The sequence below is a fragment of the Drosophila eugracilis genome, unplaced genomic scaffold (assembly GCF_018153835.1).
Source record: "Drosophila eugracilis isolate 14026-0451.02 unplaced genomic scaffold, ASM1815383v1 contig_2147, whole genome shotgun sequence".
NCBI classification, from domain to species: Eukaryota; Metazoa; Arthropoda; class Insecta; order Diptera; family Drosophilidae; genus Drosophila; species Drosophila eugracilis.
The window spans coordinates 1132355-1155543 of record NW_024573030.1 but is presented as its reverse complement, the minus strand read 5'-3'; the positions used below and the strand labels follow the sequence as shown (position 1 = coordinate 1155543).

At 43.9% G+C, this 23189-nt stretch overlaps 1 protein-coding gene across 3 annotated transcripts in view; it reads right to left on the bottom strand.

Moving 5' to 3' along the window:
* Positions 1-411: 411 nt before the first annotated feature.
* The window catches only part of LOC108110294 (optomotor-blind protein), a 65759-nt gene continuing 42981 nt past the window's right edge, over positions 412-23189 (bottom strand). For 2 of the 3 annotated variants that reach the window (XM_017219292.2, XM_017219293.2), the window contains exons 5-8: positions 7293-7439; positions 7147-7223; positions 2578-2831; positions 412-2470 (exon numbers count right to left, since the gene is read on the bottom strand). In XM_017219292.2, the coding sequence (XP_017074781.1) occupies positions 1356-2470; positions 2578-2831; positions 7147-7223; positions 7293-7439 (1593 nt within the window). In that variant the 3' untranslated portion in view covers positions 412-1355. The remainder of the gene's footprint in view (positions 2471-2577; positions 2832-7146; positions 7224-7292; positions 7440-23189) is intronic. The other variant, XM_017219294.2, reaches the window with a different exon arrangement.

Here is a 23189-nt window from a genome sequence, read left to right as displayed (position 1 = left end):
AAGCATTTTCCATCGTCTACGAAGAAAACATACGTCACTGGTGTGTGTGTGTGTGATGTGTGTGAGTGTGTTGGGGTAGGGGAGCTGGGTGGGTGCTGCATGTGTGTGTGTGTGTGTGTGTGTTCGTTCGTCTTGTTTGAGTGTTTACGGTATCTGGGTACTTAAGAGCTACATAAATTATCCATGTATATATATATATATATATATTTCTATGTATATAGGTTTTATTTACGTTTACTAAAAAAAAAAATGTTTCATCCACCTAAGACTAAGAAAAAAAATTGCATTTATTTTGTATTTCTTTTTGTTTTTTTTTGTGGTATTTTTTTTTGTTTTTTTTTTGGGTTTTTGTTGGTTTTTGTTTTCTTTTCATTTTCCGTGTTGTAGGTTTTTACTAAGGTTACAATCTGTATATATATCAGCTTCTATATATACTATATATATATATATATATTTGTTTATATATATATATATATATATGGGTTCTAGATTTATGTATATAAAGAGGCGCCATCTTTGATGTTGCTTTTTCTCAATCGATCAATCAATATACATATATATGTGGGGGGTTTTTTTTATATGCCTTTTATAAATTTGTCTGAGGCGGAGCTCTCTTTGTCCTTCATTTTTGCTTTTATTTTATTTAATTTTCTTTTTATTTTATTTATATATATTTTTTAAGTTTATTTTTTATACTTTTTTTCATTTTCATTTTTACTTCCTCTGCCTGTCTCTCTTGGCTTGAAGTTTTTCTTTCTTTTGACCCTTTCAAGGGGAGCTTTTATCCTTCTTTTTTGCTTTGCCACGTGTCCCCTTAACATTTTCCTGTCTTAATGTTGTTTTTTTTTTCTTAATGTTTTTGTTTTAGTTTTTGCTTTTTTCTTTTTAATAAACCTCTCCTGCACTTTGCCTGTCTATTGCCAGTGATTTCTATGGGCCTAGGCTTTGCTTAGAAACGAGACAATGAAAAAAAAAAAAAATATTTATCCGTCAATAAACAGGCAGAGTGACTTATCCAAGAGAGGAATATATATATACCATATATATAGTATGCTACAAATGCCTAAATGCTAGGTTCCAAAAAAAAATCGTTCATCTTTCATTCATATAAAGAGATTTTTATATACAACTCCGGGCTAAACCACATAAACGGTGGCTGTGTAGTTCAGAGGCTAGAGACTGTCTCGCTGATCCGTTCGCGGTCAGACATCGACATCCAAATCGAGATCAATCACTGAACTGCGATCCTCGTCCTGGTCATCAACATCCTGATCCTGATCATCGACATCCTCTTCTAATTCCAATTCTAATTCCAGGCCGCCATCCTCACAATCGGAGCGACCGTCCAGTAATTGTCACTGATCCCCACCACCCGTTGTCGCTCCATGGTGCGAGTGTAGGTGCGTCTGATGGTGGGTCTGATGGTGCGGATGTGCCTGTTGTTGTTGTTGTTGTTGCTGGTGGTGATGCTGTTGATGCTGCTGCTGCTGCTGTTGGTGGTGTGCCTGGGTATGATGATGATGCTGGGCAGCCTCTTCGGCTAATTGAAGAGCCGCCGCTGCTGCCGCTGCACTGCCATTATGTTGAACCTCCAGGCCATTGACCATCTTCTCCATGCTCTTCAGTTCCGAAGGTGAATGCTGAGATTGAGGCACACCACTAGAACCACCACCACCACGTGGTTGTTTCATCAGAGATGGCGGCGTTGTGGGTGACATTGATATCGGTCGTGTTGGTGGCGAATGTGAGGCAGGACGTGGTCGTGGACTGGAACTTAGACTTCTTGGGCCATTCTCCACAACGCCACCGCCACCACCTAAGCCACCTGGAGGATCACCAGATCGATTGGCATTCGAACCGGGTGTAACGGCATCAAAGGCTGAACCCAAACTGCCGGGCAAACTGTACGGCGAAAAGCGATGACTCTTTAGGCCTTGTAACGGTGATACCGGTGTATGTCCCGCCGCCGCATACGCATGACCAAACAAAGCCGGATGCTGGGCGGCCAACGCTAATTGGGCATTGAACAGCAAGCCCGGATTTAGGCCAGCCGGACTCATTGCTGCCGCCGCAGCTGGATTATGCAAGAGGCCAAGATGCGGCGGTGGATAGAGACCATGGGGATATAGGTAAGGCAACAAATGCGGCGATGGATGAATGGGTGGACCCACCGATATATTCGGTGATGGATAGCTACCGCCACCGGGATTTAAACCAGCCGCTGCGGCAGCTGCAGCCGCACCCACCGCCTCCTTGGGACTGCCCGTCGAGGTGGGCCTAAAGGCACCGCCGGTACTGCCGCCGACACTTTCCGAGCAACTCGAATCGCTGCCATCTCGTTCCACATCGGCATCTGCCTGCAAACGGCGACGCAATGCATCCTCCGCACTGGCATTTGCCGCCGCAGCAGCAGCATGTTCTGAGGCTCCAGCTCCGGCTCCAGCCAGGTGATTAAACCAGGCAGCCAAGGCTAGTTTTGGGTAGAAACAAAGAATAGAAATGGTTTAGAGGTTAGTAAAGGGTTTTCTTTTAGGGGGACTAAACTTGTACTAACTAAAACTTAGACTGGTAACTTACCGGAGTGCTGGTGGGCGTGCATTTGCTGCAGCGAATGGCTGAGCGGGAGTAGAGGACTCTGTGGTGGACCCACGACGTCCAGTAGCTTGTCATCATCATCCTGCTGATTGTCAAGCAGGGCGGCATGGGGATGCAGATGTGGCGGACGACCGGCATGACCCAAATGAAGCGGTGCCCGCGAACTGCTAACATGCGTTGGATTCAATTTGTCCGAATCGGACCCTCGGTTCGACATCAGCGCTTGCCTGTAACAACAGTTGTACGAGAGACGGGGCCACAAATTAGAACATCCAATAGTCAGTTAGAAAAGGAAAACCCCCGACATTGATTTGATTGCAAGGATAAGGATTAGCAGCTTTTGAGTGGATTTTTAATAAGAGAAAGAAACTTAACTTAAACTTAAATCCTACCTCTCCTTCTTCTATAACACTTCTTCTGTTTTGCTGACCATTTTAACCACCTTTTTAAGGTTGATTTTCTAGCGGGAATTTTCGTTTGGGATCAGTGTTTCACAAGCTTTGATAATATTGTTGGTAACTGAAATATCTGCTAAATGATAAACCAGCGCTGGCGGCGGTTTCATGTTGTAGTAGCAGTTACCACGCCTCTCTACCTCCTGCCTCTGAGATAGTAAACCGAAAAAAACCCACACCTAACCTAACCCCATGTATATCACCCAACCTAAACCTTAATTGAAATGTAACAATGCGAGGCGGAAACAGGCCGGAGTTCTACACTCTGTCGGTCTGTCCGTTGGTCCCGTTTTCGTACATCCGTAGTTCATAGTACGTATGTAGGTTATCCGTCTGTCCGTCTGTCCGCCTGCCTGTCCGTATGTCTGCGGCTGACAATGAAATTGAAAAATAATTCAAAACACGTTAGTGTAATTTAGTGTCTGTGCTATGGCCAATCTTTAGCCCGCCAGAACCCCCCTGCCGCCTACCATCACCACCCCATTTAGCCGCACATTTTCCATTTCAATTTTCCTTATTTTTCCGCACCGCTGTTGTTCACACATCAAAGCCGAAACTGCCTCACAAATTGGGCAATTTTAGCTGGCGTGTGTGTGTGTGTCAGAGTGTGTGTGTGTGTGTGTGTGTGTGTGTGTATCATTATCACAGCAACCACACCCATTTGAAAAAGGCATCATCACCCAAAAACCACTGAGCCACCCACTTTTGCATTGCTGGCATTGCGCCAAAGGCGTCTTCTTTTACACTTAACTGTTTTTCCACCTGTGTGTGTGTGGGTGTGTGTGTGTGTGTATAGTATAGTATGAGTGTGCCAGAGTGTATGTGCCAGAGCCTAATTTAATAGCAAATCAATTTGTGTTAATCCAGGCAACGTATCTGACCCACCCACTTAACTACAAAGGCCAAGACGGCTAACATTTTTCACGGCGTTTGCCAGGCAAGGTTTTTTCGGAAGGCCTGAACTTAGGGCGCTTGAAATTTTTATGGAATGCAAAAAGGAAAATTAAGAAGTTTTAGCTTGAAATATTTTAATATAAAAGGTAAATATTGGTAGATAGCTTTTGGCTGATAAGAAAACTGGGCTTAAAACTCTACGAAACTTTCTTCTTTCTTGACTAGTCATCTCTAGAAAGAATCTTCTGTGATATTTTCTCAAGATCAATAGCTTTAGGAAGTAACTTTTCCTATAAAATATATAATTTTCCAAGCCCTTTTTGGCCCTTTTCCTTACTCACAATCCGCTCCTGCAACTCTCATGCAGCGGGCCCATAAAATTCGGCCCAAAGACGTTTATCTATTGCCCTTTTGTCTCCCATTTGTTGTTGTTGTTGTGTGTGGCGGTGAGTTAACGCCTACCTCCCTCTCCCCTTCTCCCCCTTCCCCTTTCTCTTTTACAAGTAAAAGGGAGTTGTTGTTGCTATTGCCATTGCCATGGGTGTGGTATTTTCCCCCTATGAGGAGGTCCAAAAGAAATTGCGCTGTTTTGTGTGTGTGCTCTGTAATTTTTGAATTACGTCTAAATTTGCGGCTTAAACGGCCCACGCACGCCCAACCTGCTGCCTGCCCGCCTCCCAAAAACCCTCCTTCTGTATCTGGATATAAAATTATATATATATATATATATATATTTATCCAGAGACCAAGACCCCCCCATTGTCAACCAACGCCTCGGGTTAGCTTAGCTATAGCGATGCCCGAATGGGGTGAGAGTTAATTTTTTTTGTGTGTGCAAAAATCCCAAAGCAACAGGAACAACAAAAGGCGCCCGAGAAAAGCGAATTTCAATTGCTGCTGTTAAAACGTTTTCACTTTGGATTTCCGGTTCTCGTTGCGCCGCAGGGCAATGGTGGCAGGAGGCAGAAGGGGAGGTTAAAGAAGTTTGCCAGAAAAAGGGGTTTCTATTCTCGCAGCAGTTGAATATGATTCCGGCGGAAGTTGCGCACTAGATTGCCACCAATTAGCATCTCTTGCTGTGAAGGACTAGGACTCATCATCGTCATCGTCATCGTCATCCTATATTCTATGCAGCGCAACCAGGATATATTTCCCTCTTTTCCCTCTGTTGTTGTCATGGCAAGAGGGGCGTGGCAGTTAGAAAAGAGGGTTGCTTGCAAAAACAATAACAACAACAACAACAAAAAAAGAGTTGACTAAGTCGTCACTAATTGCCAAGGATTTTTGGCAGCTCCCAGGACTCAACTTTTGCCTCTATACTTTGGGCCTTTTTTTTTTTTGGCTCTGCGGAATTGTAAGCGGTTTAGCGGTTTTGTTGTGTTTTTTGACCCCATTCCCCCTCCTACTCCTGGTTCTCTCTTTCTCGCTTTCCACCATTTAATTAACAATTGTTAGAAGAAGGTAAAGTAAAGTCGAGTTAACTGACTGCCAGCCAAGCCAGCCTGACAACTGGCTGTCACATCAATGACCAGGCAAGTTCTGTGATTTTTTTTTGTTTTTGGGTAAAGGCAAAAAAAGCTGAATTAGAGCTTAGGTTTAGACAGACACGCTAATGCCAATCAAGCCAGAAGTAATCAGTTCTTGGTTTTAGACCCAAAACCCTAAACCCAAAAACCCCCCCGAAAGTTGACTTGAGTAAATTGTTTGTGTCAAATGCGGTGTGGATGGATGGATGGATGGATGGATGTGCCCGCCCGCCAGACAGTGTCTGTGGGTGGCTGCTGTGGGTGAAAATTGATTTGTAACGTTTGGACAACATGGACATGGACATGGACATGGACATTGGGCTGGCTATTAAATGTCATTCATCATTATGCTAAGTCACCGAGCGTCACAGGAAACCGGAACCACTCGAAAAAGTTAGCAGAAAAAAAGGGGCAGAGAGAGAATGCGGGGATCTCAGATCTTCCCCCCCTTGGTGTGTGGGCCAGCAAATAGAAATTGGAAAATCTGTGTGCTAAAAACTCAAAGCTTTTCCTGACCATCATCGTTAACAGACCTTCGGGTGGGGGAGAGTTTTCTTTTTTTGTTGTTTTTGTTTTTTTTTTTTCGCCCATCGACAGGAAATTGAAATCAATCCATCAATATGGATTACATGTTCGAGGCTGCCAAACGGAGGTGCCAGTCATCAGTATTTTAGCCCGGAAAAACCAGAAGCCAAATAATGGCCATGAGCATCAGCAGAGCAGCATAATCATCATCATCGTCATCATTGGTTCTCCATAACAGCCACGCCCACTGGGTACAGCCCCCCCAGTTTGTATGACTTGCAATTTGACAAGCTGCAGGCTAATTAGTTCCGCATAGATTTGACAAAAATTAATGTGTCTCTGTCTGTAAATGTATCTTTGTATCTGTATCTGTAAATCTGTGTATCTGAGCAGATACATCCATAGAATACGTAGCTTTAGCCTGCTAATCAAGCCACAAAAGAGGGTGGAGAGGGGGAGAAAAAGTGGGGGGGGACAACACAGAATGAAGATACATAGATGGATGGCTGACTGGCTGGCTGACTGACTGACTGACTGCCTGGCTGGCTGGCCTGATTGAGATGGAGATTTAGATGGTAGATGATAGTTGGCAGTTGATAGTTTGGTAGTAAATGACGATATGATAGGATATAGCCAGGGACCAGGGACCAGGGCCTTGTGGTCCCTGACAAATGAGTTCTTGTCTAGGGGAGAAAAGTTGGCAAAGTTTTTGATTGTCTGACAGCCACAAAAGGCCAACAATTTACCCCACTTCGGCTACCGTTTTGCCATTAGCCATGTCCTGATTAGTTTGCTTTTTGATAATGATTTTTCAGGGTAGGGGTTGTTGATAGAGAGAAGTTGGAATTGGGGGAGGGAGAAGTTTAGTTTTTAAACTCTAAATGATGTGAAAAAGAAAGTCAATTTTAATTTAAATGTTTTTCTTTTTTTCTTTTCCTTTTCAGCTGACAATTTTACGGGGTCTCTTCTCGTTATGAAAGCCAAGGTTTGATTTTTGATCAAATTTCAACTTCTTTTTGCATTTTCTATTTACTAAAAACATATTTTTCTTTCTGATATTTTAAGGCGATGATCCAACTCAAAAAGTGCAAAAATACATAAAAAATCCCACCCCTCGAAGAAGTCTCAAGCTATTCTCTAGTGATACTCACTTCTTTTCCCGCTTGCCAGCACCAGTATCACGAAAGCCCTTAGCAAAGGGATTGTTATCGATTTTCAATTGAGTTATCTGTTGAGTAAAAAAAATATATATATGTAAGTAATCAATTAGCATTATTAATAAAAATCCAAAACATACCTTCTCATTTTGATATGCTGTGACGGCTATGAACTCGGTCTCCTTGAAGACGTACGTGCGAAACGTGGAGTACGGCAGCTTCAGTATGTCATTGGCTCGCACCAGGTGGAAACGTGGCTGGTACTTGTGCATCGAGTTAAGGATCGTCTATAAGTTAGCCGGAGAATGGGGGGTATATAAAAATAGAATGAAAAATGGTAAAAAAAAAGGGGGATTAGTGAAATTGTCAGATGGCCATATGGTTAGTACGTTTCGACCAACCGAAGGAAAACAAAAACGGGAGACCAAGGAACGGCTAGGTGGAAATTCACAAAACTCTTTGAATGGCAAGAAACTAACCTAACACTTAGAGAAATTATATGCTAATTTATGGAATTTTTTTAGAAACTGCAAAGGAAACAAAGGCTAAACTTTACTGGACAAGGAAACTTTGGAAACTTTAGAAATGTAAGTTCTCTATGAGAGAAAAAGTGTAGAAATAAGTCATAAAAGGTTGGAGTTTCAGGTGTTAAGGTTATTCTATCAAAAAAGTAGAATTAGGACTGCTAGTAAGGGCTTTTCCCCTTTCCCTCTTGATAGCATAAGCCCAAAAGGCATTATCACTTTGTTCTTTAATCAAAGAACATTTTTCTCTCCGTGCAATTAACGTAAATTTGCCTAGGTGAGGGACCCCGAAAAGAAATACAGCGACATTGCTGACGATTTGCCGCCGCTGCCGTTCACTTTACCACGCCAGCAACAGCAATAGCAACATCGACGACGGCCACATTGGCCAACAACATTTTGCAAAACAGCCAACGACCACCCACCAAAAGGCACGAGAAAATCAAGGAGGAGATATATGTATATATGTATATCTCTCTGTAGAGAAGGGAGAACACTCTACTAGGAGAGGGAGCCTTGTGCCGATACAAAGTTGTTGTCATAAAATATGAATTTGTCGACGGCAGCCGGCGAAGAAAAGGCTGTGTCTGAGTATACGAGAGAGAGGGAGAGGGAGATGGAGACATTAAGACCTCCCAGGCAAGCTGCAATATCCCCGCTTTATGTAGATATATATTAGGGTATATATATATATATATATATTGCCCAATCCATTTCGATCCGTTGTTGCAGAAAGGAACACCTTTTTAATTACCATAACTCGTCGGCTCGACTTCGATTAAGCGACAAACAGGCCTAGTAAAACCCGGACAAGTTGCTGCTGTGTCTGTTGCTGTTGCTGTTGTAGTTGTTGCTGCTGCGTGTGGAGACCCCACAAGCAGCAGCACCCGCCGCCATTTTGTTCGTGTAATTTGGAATGAAAAAAACAGAAACAAAATCAAAAGGGGGGGAGGTAGGAGGGATACGACAAAAACAAAAACAAAAACAACTTTTGCTGTTGCTGCCCCAACAACGAACGAGCCAGGCAAGAGGAGACAAAGAGAGCAAACAATGTGAGACGGCCCACAATGTGTATCTCATAGTACGAGTATCTTGTATCTTGTATCTGCGCCGGATTCGCACGCCTCTCGCCAAAAAGCAAAAGCCAAAGCCAAAGCCAAAGCCAAAAAAAAAACCCCAAGACCCGCAACACCGAAGACCCCAAACACCGAAGACCACCAATGGCGACTACTCTCGTTGGCCCGAAGGTGTGACTAATGCCAGAGTGCTGTGTGTGAGTGTGTGTGTGTGTGAATGGCATTGGGTGTTTGGATGGAGCAGGAGCAGGAGCAGGAGCAGAAGCAGGAGGATGTGGTCCAAGGATGATTCAGTGGTGGATGGTGTACAGCTCCAAGGCTTCTTGGAGAGGGAGTGATTATGACTTTATTTGTGGAGAAAGACAATCAGTAGAGAGAAGATACTAGGAGTTACTAGAAGATACTACTAACTAAACTATAGCTTATGTAAGCAAATGAAGATTTCCATTGATTAGAATATTGAGAATACTGAGAAAACATGTTATTCTGGCTTAACCTTAAAGACGAGTTGGTTAACAGCCGTTTTATTACCATTAATATAGATTTTTTTTTAAATGGTTTTCATATCAGTTATGGAGCCACCTTTGTTTTTGCCAGCCCACTTCAGAGCAAAAGCGAGAGCGAGAAAGCTAAAAAAGAAAATGAAAATGAACACCAAAATGCCGAAACACAAAAGGCCAAACCGAATGCCAACAAAAGAGCTGATTAATTGCCCGCCATTTTGAACTAAACGCTTTTGCTCCACCCGCTTTTTGGGGATACCTCTATACCTCCCCATACCCATTCTTGCCACTACCCCCCCTCGGAAAATGTTCAAACCAATCGTTTTGGAAGTTGGAAAGCCTTTTAAAGGCAAACACTTTATGGCCGGGCGATCATCCATCAAACTTGAAACGAAAAACAAAAAAAAAAAATTCGCAGTCCATAAATTGCAGGCAAAACGCGTCGTCGTCGTTGTAGTCGTCGTCGTCGTTGTCGTCGTCTACTTAAAACGTCATTTGCTAATTTGCTTTAAATTTATTGACACATAAATTCATTTCAACAATCATCATAATTACGCCGTGTGCCAATGTGTGTGTGTGTGTGTGTCTAGAATTTATTGATAAAACAATTTGCATTATTACGTTAATTTTTCATTGGGCTGCCACGCCATGCCATGCACACATGGGGCAAAAAGGCGCAAAATTGTCATTTAAAATGTCATTTTGTTTGCTGATTTTGTGCCGAGTTTGAATTGCGATTTAAATGAAAATAACCGTGAAGATAGCCATAAAGAAATATAAGCATGCAATGTTGCTAGTGGTGATGTTGCTGCTGCTGCTAGTGCTGCTGCTGCTGTTGTAGTTTCCTATATGTGCTCTGAGCTTTTTTTTTTTTTTATTCCAAATGGGCATAAACAAGCCTAATTAGACATGAAGTGCGATTACACGGACGCCACGCAGTCGTTGTCGTCGCCAGTTGTCGTCACTCAAACGGGGCAGCAACCAGATTGCTGCAGTGCAACTGCGATTGGTGCTGCTGCTACTGCCTGCTGCTGCTACTACTGCTGCCTGCTGGTACTGCTGCTGCTCCTCCACTGCTACTACTACTTCTGCTTTCGTGATTGTATTCGCTGATTGAATTGATTGACGAACAAAAACCCAAAGCAATTATGCATCAAATATTGTCTAGATTTTTAGCACATATATGATTGCACATATGCATTGCGGCACGTTTTCAATTGCATGTTCCTCTCCTCCGGTGCAGCAGCAGCAGTTTCCAGAGCTTTGTATGATTGCTACTCAGTGGGCATATATTGACAAAGTACAATCCAATCCATGGAGCAGTTAATCACTCTATATATCGCCCGGGTGACAAACTGATTGAGCCGCCGGCGGTCAATACCAAAAATGGTGCGACAATTTCATGTGTTGCTGCTGCTGTTGCTCCGTGTTGCTGTTGCTGTTTCTGCTACGTGTATTGCTGATGGTTTTGTGCTGAATGCATCTCTGCACCCAGCTTGAGCTCCTGTTGCTGCTGTGTTGATGTTGCTGTTGCTGTTGCTGTTGCTGTTGCTGTTGCTGCACACACCTTCCTTTTCCTTTTCCTCTCTACTCCCCAGCACGTTTGTTTTTGGCTTTTGCGTGTTGATTGCTAAAAGGTAAAATCGCTGTTGCTGCCGAGAGAGATTGCTGGTGTTGCTGTTGTTGCACACTCATTGTTGGCATATTATCACATAATTTAACTGATGATGGCACTGCTGTTGCTGTTGCTGTTGCTGTTGCTGTTGCCTTGTGTGATTGCTGTCGTGGAGTTGTTGTCGATGTTGTTGCTGGTGTTGCTGCCCCTGTATTGCCTGTATCGCTGGTGTTGCTGGCGTGCTGGGTTAATTGAATGATCACTCACACTTTGATTCGATTTGGCATGTAACCAGCGAGTTAACGGTGATCGTCAGTTAGATTGAATTGACTTCACTTCACTTTATTTAACTTAACTCGACTCGTCGTCGTCGTCGTTGTCGTTGTCGTCTCCTAGTGGAAAGTTCAGCAAAATGGCAATAAAAATAGTAAAAATCAAAGAACTCTGGCAAAAGGTGATCGTGAGTGAATGTTGGACTTGGCCAACTTGGCTTTTAATTGGCCGCCAAGTTGTGTTGGGCAAAAAAATACAAAAGTACTGAGATCGATCGATCGTGTGAAGAAGATCGATGCCAAATTGAAATTGGCAGCAAGTGATCAACAAAATGTTTCTCTCAGCTTGACTAAACTGATGGCTTGATCGGTTGTTCGATTGATCAGTTGATCCAGTGGATCAAGAAGCATTGGTTCAATGATCTCGTACAATGGCGAGTTCTAAGGCACCGCTTCTCGAAAAATAAAACCAATGACAATGATAAACTCTCGATCATCCAACGGACTCAATTAGGCAGCACAGCCATTTTCGGCTACCTGTTGACCAATTATGGGCATAATTGAAGCGCCTCTGATGATGTTGATGATGACTAAGCCGAGAGATCGAGTTGAGTTGTCGTCGTCGTCGTCGTGGTCTTCGTTTTTTTTTTTTTTTTTATTAAGCTGTATTAAGTATTAAGCGATATGCATATTGAGCTATCTATACCATAAATATCAACACGAACGAAACTCTTTTAATCGCAGCGAGTGAGTGTGAGAGATGAAGACCCTCGAGCCTCGAAGTCCATGTCTTAATTAAGCCGCCGCAGCGGATCAGGTAGTAGTAGTAGAGATCCACCGACCGGGGGCCACCATGCTGCCACCATGCTCATATTAATCTGTAAATTATGCATAATTTTAATGCTTAGCCCCTGCGCTTCCCCCTTCTTCGCTTCCCCACCCAAAAAGAAAACAAAATCAGAAGAAGAAAACAAAATCAGAAAAAAACCGAGAAATAGCCACCCAAGATTCGAAAATCTCTTTTGCTGGACATGTCAAAACTCTCACGATGCAGCTGCCAATCGAAACGAATTTCGATTCCGAAATACGGCCCCGACCAAGTCAAAATTTATTTACAATTTATAACAATTCTTTTCGGCTGCCCTATCGGCCGGTGGTCGTTGCTGTTCATTTTGATCAGAAAGGTGGAAGAGGAGTGAGGCGGAGGTCCAGAAGGGGGGATAAAATGTTAATTAAACGGATTTACATTTTAATGACAACACGAAGCGAAGGCCACAAGAGCCCAACGAAAGCAAAAGAAAGAAAACCGATTGAGATACAGAGACAGACAGAAAGACTGAAAGAGTTGTATATGAACGGACCTCGTCCGCCTTCAACTCCCAGCTCCAGCTTAAGCTCCAGCGCCAGCTTCAGCAGACGGCAGCCAATTGCAAATTTGCTTAGCAAAATGGGCGGCGTTTTGGGGCCAAAAAAAAGAAGAAAAAAAACCCCCCCCCAGCATTCGATATTCAATGAAATCGCTGCAGCAGCAGCTGCCTAATGATGCCTTTGCCTGTCCACTGCGGCGTTTTCTTTTTTTTTTTTTGTCTTTGGCTTTTGTTGTATGCAAATCGATCGTGCCTCGGGGTCGGTCCTCTAGAAAATATCCAACACCCCCTCGCCGAGGCAACAGTCACAGTCGATTGGCCGGGAGCTGAAAGCGAATGATGCCCAGCTAAAAGCCAGCTCGAAACATGAGTTCTGGCACCCAGTGGCTGCGGTTGGATGCGGCCCACTGATCCCCACCGGACTCGATAGCCATGGTTTGTCTATCGATAGGCAACGGGTCGTGGTCGTGGCCAGAGAATGGCAAGTCAAGCAGAAAGTTGAGTTAGCCAACATTTGTTTTAACATTTTTGTTAAAGGAAACATAAGATTTGCTATATAAAAATTTGAAATATTTTAAGAAATTATCGATAGAATTTCGATTAAAACGATAAGTTTCCAAAAAAAAATCTTATTTATTAGCAAAACTGATCTAATGGCTTAACAAACCAGGCTAGCTATCACTTCTTAAAAGCTCCAAAAGCTATCGTAAAGCCATAACTTATCGCTAAATAATCGATTTGCAAAAACTTAACCATTCCCAATTGAGGCAATTTAGATCGTAAAAAACACTCCTTCGATGGACATTAATCGATTTGTAATACGCCCGGTCTTCGGGTGCTTCATTAATAATCGTTTTGTAAGCCGCTTTTTGCCACCCACATCATAAAGCGCGCACACCCGTACTGGCAAACACCTAGTCCGAGACTCTATCGATGATTATTTATCGCTTTTGCATTTGCCATTGCCTACTACTCCTGCTACCCTCTCCGCCCTCTCTCTGTATTTCTACCAATCTTCGGGGGAAGTCTAGGCGATAGGATAGGCCATAAATTAGCGAGTGGTCAGAAAGAGAGGCCCCATGGGTCTATGTGAAGTCCGCCGCCGCTGCCTGTTTATAAATGAGTCGAGTTATGGAGAGCTCGGCGGCGGGCCATAGATAAAAACCGAAGCGAGAGGATCGTTTCGGTTAGGATAGGATACCAGGGGAGGCTAATGGTCAAGCTACCGATCTCTCAAGTTCCCCCTGCCATATATATATGAGTATATATCCCCCCCCTGTCCCGCTCTTTAGACTATCAGCGAATGACAAATATTTCAAATGATTTCAACACTTTGCCGATGCCGCGCTCTTTTGGCTCGATGATTTGCGTTTTATTGCAGCTAATAAATTGAATGGCGACCCACCACTGCGAAAGACTGTTCGGCCAGATCGTTCGGTAGTGGTAGCAGAAAGGGAGAGGGAGATGGGAAGGGGAAGGGGATGTATCTGGTCTGGTCTGGGCCAACTATTTGTGCTGTGGCGATAAGAAGCAAGGAGTAGTAAGTAGTAGGTTAGGTAGCAGGAACAGTAGTGTGTTGCATGCAACATGCAACTGGCCATTCGGCGCATGCGTGTGTGCATTTCAATGCAACACTGATAAAGGTGTTCAACGCTCGATGACATTAGCACCATCCAAATGCCGCAATCAACTGGAAATCCCCCCTGCTGCCCCCCTTCTTTATATATATATAGGCACCTACCTATATAGTACGAGTATAGACCCGCAGAAGTTTCTTTCTTTCTGTCGCTCTTTTGCCATATTTGTCGGCACCTTTTGTTCTTCTTTATTAAAAAGGCGAATAATCATAATAAAGAACCAACAACTCGCGACGTCGTTGTCGTTGTCGTTGTCGTTCAAGTTGGTTGTCGTCCATTTAGCCACTGAGTTTTGGCTGAGCAGCCGCACACCGCCGCCACCGAACTCTGACCAGCAAAAAGAAGCGGGTTTCCAGAGTCGTTCGTCGCATCTTCTTACGAATTGGGTTTAAGTTTCGGGTTTTTCGGTTCACTCTACTCTATACTCCGTTCCTGTATTCTGAGTTTTTTTTTTTGGGCTCAGCGCTTCGGCGCTTCTTAGCTTGTGAGCTTAAGGTTTGAGGTTCAGGTTCAGCCGCTCGTTCGGTAGCCGCTAGACTTGGACATTAATCGATAACACTTGAGTATTTTTTCATGTTCCGCAGGCGAGCCATTAAGCGATTGTCCACCAAAGTTGTTCGCTTAGGCAAATCATACAGATATATATATATATTTATGGGAATATGTGTGCGTTGTGGTGTTACGATTGGTGTTGCTGTTTACCTTAAGTAGTTCAGCTGCTCTTCGAAGATCGCCGCAGATCTACCTGGCATTATCTCTGAACAGCAGGCATATATATATATATAGGATATATATGTAGGATGGGGATTGAGAGGGTTTCTGCTTTCGGTAGCTGGGAATCCATCAATGGGGAGTTTTTGAATGTTTCATTAAGTTCTACTTCCTATTAAGCTGGCACCTTTTTAACACTTTTAGGGATGTTTATTAACTGTGATATTGCAGATTTCTGTGGTAAACTTCTTTGAGGAAAATCTCTAAATGAGCTCTTAATATGGATCATAGAAGATTTCTTACTAGTTTGACCTCTAAGACTTGGAAAAAAGCTTTCAAAACTTAGCACTTTTTCGTTTTTAATCCATTTTCCCTTTGCCATGATCTCTGCTGCTCTTGCTGCTCTCTCCTTAGCCTTTTGGCTTAATGATATTCAACTGAAAGCGTTAATGAAGCGTCCACCAGGTTGGTATCCCGCGTTCTCAATTCCCCAAAGCCCCGCAGACCCTCTAACCCACAAACTGAGGATCCGAGGATTTCACTCACACTCCCTTTCCGAAAACTCGGCAATTACTAAAAGACAAATTTATTTGCACGCATGCAGAAGAGTTGAGTTGGCGCGATGCGGGTTTGTCTTTGGAACTTTGGGACTAAGGGATCTCTGACTGGATATGGGAAGTTGGAAGTGGGAAGTGGGAAGTGGTAACTGGGACTTGGACTGAGGCTGAGACCCAAGCTACTGTTCGACAAGTGTTAAGCATAATGCAGACACACACTCTGTTTGCTGGGGGAAATGAAAAAAGGAGGAAGAGCTTGGGAGTAGAGAGAGAGAGAGAGGATCTGGAGTTTAATTGAAGTGCGGCCCGACTCGCATCATTGACATTAAGTGTCGATAAATTAAGCATACGCAATGTTCGCCGCAAGTTTTTATGAATGGAAGCAGCGCAACGAAATGAGAGAAAAAATGTGAAAGGTTCCACACACACACACACAGGCAAGAGTCGACCGCCCCGACTGTGGCATAAATTGCCGATAATTTACTGTATATAAAAATCAACACAAAACATTTTATGTTAATGAAAATAAAAGCGCAAAAGTGTGGAGGGGAGGGAGGGAGGTAGGTAGGGGAGTGAAAGCCAAGGCAGGAAGAGGAGGAGAAGACGAAGGAGGAGGAGAGCTTGAAGTGGAACCAGAGAAAGAGAGATAGAAAGAGATGGAGATGGCAAATACAGTAGCCAGGTCAGATAGCCCAGATATCTAGGCAATTAATGGCCAGCGCAGGTTCGACTAATGAGCCGCATTTATATGTCGAGTGGTTAATATTATGGTGTGTTGGCTAGTTGGCTGGCTGGTTGGTTAGTGGGAGAGACCCGAATTTCCAACAAACTCACAATCAGTGTCTGTTTTTTTTTTTTTCTTCTTTGGCTTCTTAATTTGGCAATCGATTTTTTGTTTCCCTTTGCGGCTTGCCTTTTCTGGCCAGAGATCACTGAAAGTGTTTGACCCGCAGATGGATCTAAAAGATCCATCGAAGCAATTGGTCTTTTGATGACAGCCGCTATCTTATCAGCGTACGCTCAACACTAAGCCAGCCAAGCATTAAAATTGTTTTATAACTTAATTACCAGCAGCCGGAGCAGCAGAGTCAGTCCATCCTATTCCATAGTGATATGATAGCAAGTCATCCCAAAATTTATACAAATCGTCAGTCGTTTTGATCGTTTAACTACTCTAACTGTGGCATTTTGTTTTACTTTTTTAATGAATGAAAAACTAAAAAACAAAACTCTAAGGGAATGGAAATGGAAATGAGCCAGGAATGGTAATGGGTCAGCTCAGCATGTGTGTGGGCAGGGTTTGTGTTTTTTTAGAGGCAGCGCCACACGCTGTGAGACCTGCTTTTATGGCCTAACCAAAAACAAAAAAACGAAAAGAAAAGAAAAGAAAAAGAAGAAGCTGAGCTAGCTGGAGGAACTAACCTAAGGAGAGCCGCCTAAGAAGAGAAAACAGATCACACAGCCATCATTTCAGCTCTTTCCTTAATTAACCAAAAACAAAAAAGAAAAAAAAGGAAAGAAAAGGAAAGGAAAAGGCCAGCGCCGAGGCAATGGCAGAGCGTGGCGAAGAAGCCGCCGGGATATAAAAATTAATTAGCAGACCCAAAATCAAAGGCATGAAACTTTAAAGAGAGGAGGAGGCCTTCTCATGATATCTCCCCATCTCCCCCATTCAAAGAGCACTCACTCTTTTAGTACTAAAAACAAATCTCAATTATAAATTCATTAAAAAACAAAAAAAAAACAATTAAAGCCAAGAATAGTTATGGTAGAATGGGACTGCAATTTTAATATAAACCGATAGATATTTTACACTCTCCATGGGTGGGAGGAGGAGGAGCATTTCCTTCACCTTTTAGGCCCCAAAAGCGGAAAATGTATTTTTAATTAACGCTTCGTTTTTTTTTTTTTTTTTTAAGAGGTCATAAACATTTTTAGAAGGTAAGGTGCGCTGCAATCACCCCCCCGAAAATGGGTCCAATAAAAACCAATTCCAATTTGGTTTTCAATTCCCATTCCGAGCTGCCGTCGCCGTGTGTGTTTGTCGCTTCTTGCGGCTAATCGAGAAATTAAGTGTAAAATTATGTTAATCAGTGTCAGCGCCGCCCCCCTTCCCCCCTCCCTCACCCCTTCAACGTTGATTGAGGAAATTGTCGTTGTCGTTGTTCATTCATATTGATTTCCTCCGCCTTCTCAGCTCTACAGCCACTTTTGGCTCAGCAGCTAATCAGTTGCAACGGAAATCCCAAAATCCCGAAAAACATAAGTGGAGAAAATGAAAACTTTGATATCTTATATGGATGGTAGCAGTAGGTCGCGATTTGAGACTCTGCCCACAATTTCCGTGATCATAGACCGATCATAGACCGATATGCTAATGAGAGTTTTGAGTCAAAAGTTATATAGTTACCGACCGGCAAAAGAAAGTCACAAAATCCAAACTTAGAAATTAATTTTAATTTTATAAGCGGTCAGCGTTGGGAGTTAAAATTAAACCACAGAGAGAGAGAGAGAGAGAGAGAAGGTAGAGCAAGCAGCATCATCCTCATGAAGGCCATAAAAATGTGCGTTAATAACATTGCCGCCAAAGTGAAGTTGGCAATAAAATGGCAGATTCATGTGACGATGACGATGACGATGACGATACCGATGAGAGGACGATGGAACGCAACGCGACGACAACCACGATGATGATGATAATGATGATAATAATAATGATGATGATGATGATGGCAATGGCGCTGCTACCGACGCGTTTCGGTGGGAAATACGATGGCCTATGCCAAGTACATATCGATCCCAGGCCGAGACATAAAAATTTACGTCCCATAAATATCCACACAAGGCTGCCGTTGCTGCTGTTGCTGTTGCTGCCACTCGGATGTTGCAGATTCGCATTTATGCGTTTAATGATAAAGAAGAATGGGGAATGGTCATCGGTTAGCGGTGCGGCGGGAGGGGTGCTTGTGGGGCAGCACATTTGGAGCGCCTGCGTAGCAAACTGCCAGCGGTAGCCACCTTAAGTGCCACATTGCGTTTTGTGTTTTTGCTTAGCCAGAGGGGCCACACACACACAAACACACGCAGAGGCTGGCACCCTCTCTCTTTCTCTTTCTCCCTTTCCCACACCAGCGGCAATTCGCAACCGGTGGTCCACGACAGAGCTGCGATAAGGCGCCCAAACTGCGGGCCACCGCTGGTTCGAAAGTCAGCTGCTGCTGCTGCTTCTGCTGCTGGCGGTCAGCGAAATATCCCCATTGTTCTGCTGTCTACTAAGTGGCGCCCGTCGAGTGACACAAATTAGCAAGGCAATTGCAGAAGGAATGTGGTTTTCTCTTGGGTTTACTCGAAGAATAATTCAAATAATCTAATGTTAAGAGAAAAGATTGAATATTTTGTCATTAGAAAACATAAAAAAAAGAGGTTTTCTTAGAAGAAAAACCTCTCGGAAAGAACTTCCAATTAGCATTCAATCAGCCTTAACCAATAATTTGGCTTACACCTGGAATTGGGTTAGTTCTCCCCTCCCAAGCAACAGTCGTTGCTGCCACTGCTATGCGTACGTCTTGCAACTGCAACAACATCGAAACCCGTTAGCTAAAAATCAGCAGTGAGAACGACCTTGTCGCGTTCTTGTGGTCGTTTGCGGTACGTTTGTGCCTAATTAACAAGTTGGCTTTTGGCGTCAGTCAGCAGGCAGCACGCCCAAGCAGCAGCTTCTCAACATCCCAACATCCTCATGCAAAGCAGGAAGGAAGGGGCAGGCATATACCAGATACCATTTGGACTCGAAGCGATGTGATGTTTGCCCCCGAAAGCTTGTTACAGGACGGCGGCTTAGCCGGCGCCTGTGTTGCCGCCGTCGCGTCGCCTCGTCCCAAGATGAATGTGTGTCGTTGTCAGGCCTTGTATTTTGTATGTAATTGGCTTGGCTTGGCTTGGCTTGGCTTGCCTCTCGCCTCGCGCCTTTTGCCTCTTAAATAGATGGCCAGCCTGGCCACTGCTGGCGTCACCTGTCGCCCACTGTCCACTGTACACTGTACAAGCACCAGCCACCAGTGCCACTGTACCCCCTCATTGTCGTCGTCCCCCGTCCCCCCCCTTCAACTCAACCCCTGCACACTAGTGCCTTTACTGCCTCCACTGCATTCGGCAACCAAAAAGCCAAAGACATTTGCAAATCTTTTGTTTCCCATGTCCGATCATTTCTCATATAGGCGAGCGGTCTCTAAAGCCGACGACAAGCGAAAACGACGACGACAAAGGAATACCGCAGGCGCCAGCCAGCCCAAAAAAAAAAAAAAAAAAACAAAAATCGAAAAACCAAAACCAAAAAAAAAAAAAAGAAAAACGTAGCAAATAAAATAAAAGAGCTCCAGACAACGATGCAGACGACGACGACGAAGACGACGTTGAGGCCACCAGCGGCCAGTCAAAGTCGGGGATTCGAAAGGGGGTTCCTTATAGCTGAGCACGAGCTTTTGTGAGCGCCACAGGACCAGGACGACGACGACGGCAACGGCAACGACAACAACTTTGGGGCATTGTCTTCGTGGCGGAGGAGGAGCGACATTCAAATCTTAACTCGAAATCAACGGAGACCGAGGCTCTGGATGCCCGTTGCCCAATTCCCTGATTCATCCCCCTTCTCTCAACCCTTTCTTCAAGCTTCTTCTTCTGGCGGCGGCGGTGGCGGCGTCGTCGTCGTCGGCTCCAGGCCAAAACAAATTCGAACTGCCAAAATAATAAGCCGAGGTCCGCTGCATTTTTATGGCGTAGAGACAAATGCGTGGCTGCTCTCTCTCTGTCTTCTTCTGAAGGTCGCCACGTTGCTAACGCCAGTGTCTTTAGATTCTTCTGGTGTGTGGTGTGTCTTTAAGAAAGACTCTTCTTCCCCCCCTCCCCCATCCATTCTGGCTGGTGGTCGCCGCTTCTGCGCTGGTGCTGCCATAAAATTTTTGAAACCAGCTCGAGAAAACAGCAAAGGCTCTCTGGGACAGATAAGAAATTTTTGCTGAAAACTCGTGCGCCAAAGGAAGCGACACAACCGACCGGTTATATATATATATATATATATAGAGAGAGAGAGAGATAGAAATATATATATATTGATGGGGGCCCTGACTGCATAAAATTTGTTTGTGCCTCAAGTCCGGGGGCATACAAATTGGCTTAGGCAGCGTCTTTGACTTTAAGTTGTTGCTGCTGGCTGGATGGTTGGATGGCCTGGCTCTTTGGCCGTCGGTAGCAGAGCGCAGTTTAGATGGCTATCAGTAAATAGAACACAAATGAAATTCATCGATAGAAATCGAAATCGCATCGGGGGCGGTTAGCCAAATCAAAAAAGAGTAAAAAAAAAAGAAGAAGGAGTAAGAAAAGTAAGAAGGGCCTCCGTTGTTGTCGTGGCGACCATGTGATGGGGTACACATGTTGCTGGCACGACAAAAACAGCAGCAACAGCAGCAACAGCAGCAACAGCAGCAGCAGCAGCCTGAGTTCTGACCTTTTGCCAGGCAAAGAGGCAAACAGGCAACAACCAACAAGCAAGAGCCAACAGCTAAGAGACGACAAAACTACAAGCAGTGCAACACTTAACCATTGAGCCATAGTAAAGGTGTATGGTATATGGTTTTCGGGCTTTTGGCGGGGTGGTGGCGGTGGTGGTGGCCTATCAGCGAGCGAGCTGTGGGCGTCGTGAGCAGCGGGTGGCCGCCCCAAATGGCCGCCAGTGGGTGGCTAAAAAAAAAAAGGCAAAAAGACTGACTATTGACTGAGAGACAGATAAATTCAACGGGGGATGGTTAAGCCGAAAGGCCTCGAGGCACAACCAGAAGTTGCCACCGTCGTCAACAGATGGTAGCCTGTCTTGTCGCCACACACAGCAATGGCAACGTCAACGGCAACGGCAACGGCAACGGCAACGGCAACGGCAACAGCCAAGACAGGCCCAAGAAAATCCCCCAATCAGAGTTCAGTGAAAAGGTTCCATAATATGGAACTATGGTTAGGAAGTAGAAAGGGGAAAACTGAGCTGAGGAAAACTTGCAGTAAAAAGGGCTTTAGGGGAAGCCTTTGAAACCATTACAAAGAAGAGAATAGATTCGTGGTTCGAAAACTACGTTTTGAGGAAAGTAGATTTTTAGGCAGAATTTTCGGAAAAACCTTTCCTAAAGCTCATATTTAAACTCAAAAGGAAAATGAAAAGGAAATTCAAATTAAAGTTAACTTAAATCTCAAACTTAAGCTTAACTGATATGCCAATTACAAAGACAAATCAGTGCCAGCTTAGTCTTAATTTCAGTTTTCCTGGCATGCAAACAAATCAAAGAAGTTAAGCCAAACGAAAAATTCAACGATTTTAAATTTCAATAAGCTAAAGTTTTGGCTTTTGTTCAGGCAGGCAGGCAGGCAGGCAGCATGCTAAACAAATATATTTATATTTTCGATTCATTCATTTAATTAATTGGCCCTGAGATTCAGATATCATTACAGGCTTACTGCCTACATTAAGGCTTTGTGGCGTTCAAGTAGCAGTGCGCATTAATCCCTGAGAGACGGCTTAAGTCAATTAATCAATAGGAAAGACAGCAGCAGAAGCTGCGGCGGAGGCATCATCATCATCATCATAATCACAACAATAGAAAGCCACTTGAAGCCTTTGGCGACACTCGAGCAGCACACAAATTCTAAAGACAATGTCTAAAGATACAAAACAGGGGCAAAAGGCGAGAGCCATAGATAGAAGCAGATTCAGATGAGTGTATAATCTGGCTCTAATGATGCTGAGCTGATGATGATGCTGAGCTGATGCTGCTTCTGCTGCTGCTTCTACTGCTGCTTCTGCTGATGATGATGATGACAAAAAGCCAAACAACCCAACAGCCCGGGGGTCTCACATGAGGCACCCTACTGTCGACAGCTCTAGAGGGATATGAAGAGGGCCAAAAGGGGTTAAATCTTTGGCCCGAACCTCAGACTACGACTTCGTCTCCGATTTAGTCTCTCTACCCTGTCCGCAGCTCATTCTCACATCATTAATTACAAAATTATTGGGTCCCTCTACCTCCTAGCCCCCGTCCCCCTCTCTCTGTGTGTGTGTGTTTGGGTCAGTCAGTCAGGTAATATCCGAAATACACACAGGTGGATTGGATTCGATATTGGATTTTAGCCGCAGGAACTGTAACAACAAAACCAAAACTCTCAGCCCGAGAGCTAAGCAAAATGTTAATTTTCAAATCTCCGTGGGAACTCAAAATTAGTCGTTAACAGATACAGATACAGATATATAGATACATAGATACTATGGCAGTGAGATACTCGTACTACAAAAGCTGAATCCCCCCCTCGAGAGATATGTTTGTGGTTTTTGACCTGCGGGCGGCCTACACATATTAGCATTGTTGATTTTGACCAGCTCAGCGAGGTGCTCTTAAGGGCATATATATAGCTATTATAGATTTAAAGATATCTAAACAGATCTTCCAGTAGTTATTGATAAAAACTATATAGGCCACCCCAAGAAGTTGAAGATCGTTGGAGATATATCATAAAGCCAGAAACCTAACTCTTTTGGAGTTTAAAAATATGATTTATCTTGAAATTTCGTTTAAGATTTTCTAACTTGTCTTGAAGTCCCTCTTTAAGATTTACATTTTCTTACCAATATAAACAATTTCTCTCTGTGTATATATCTCTGAGATCTACCCTGTCTATCAGGCATAATTGGGACCTAACTGACTCACACACACAACACACACACACACACACCATGATTG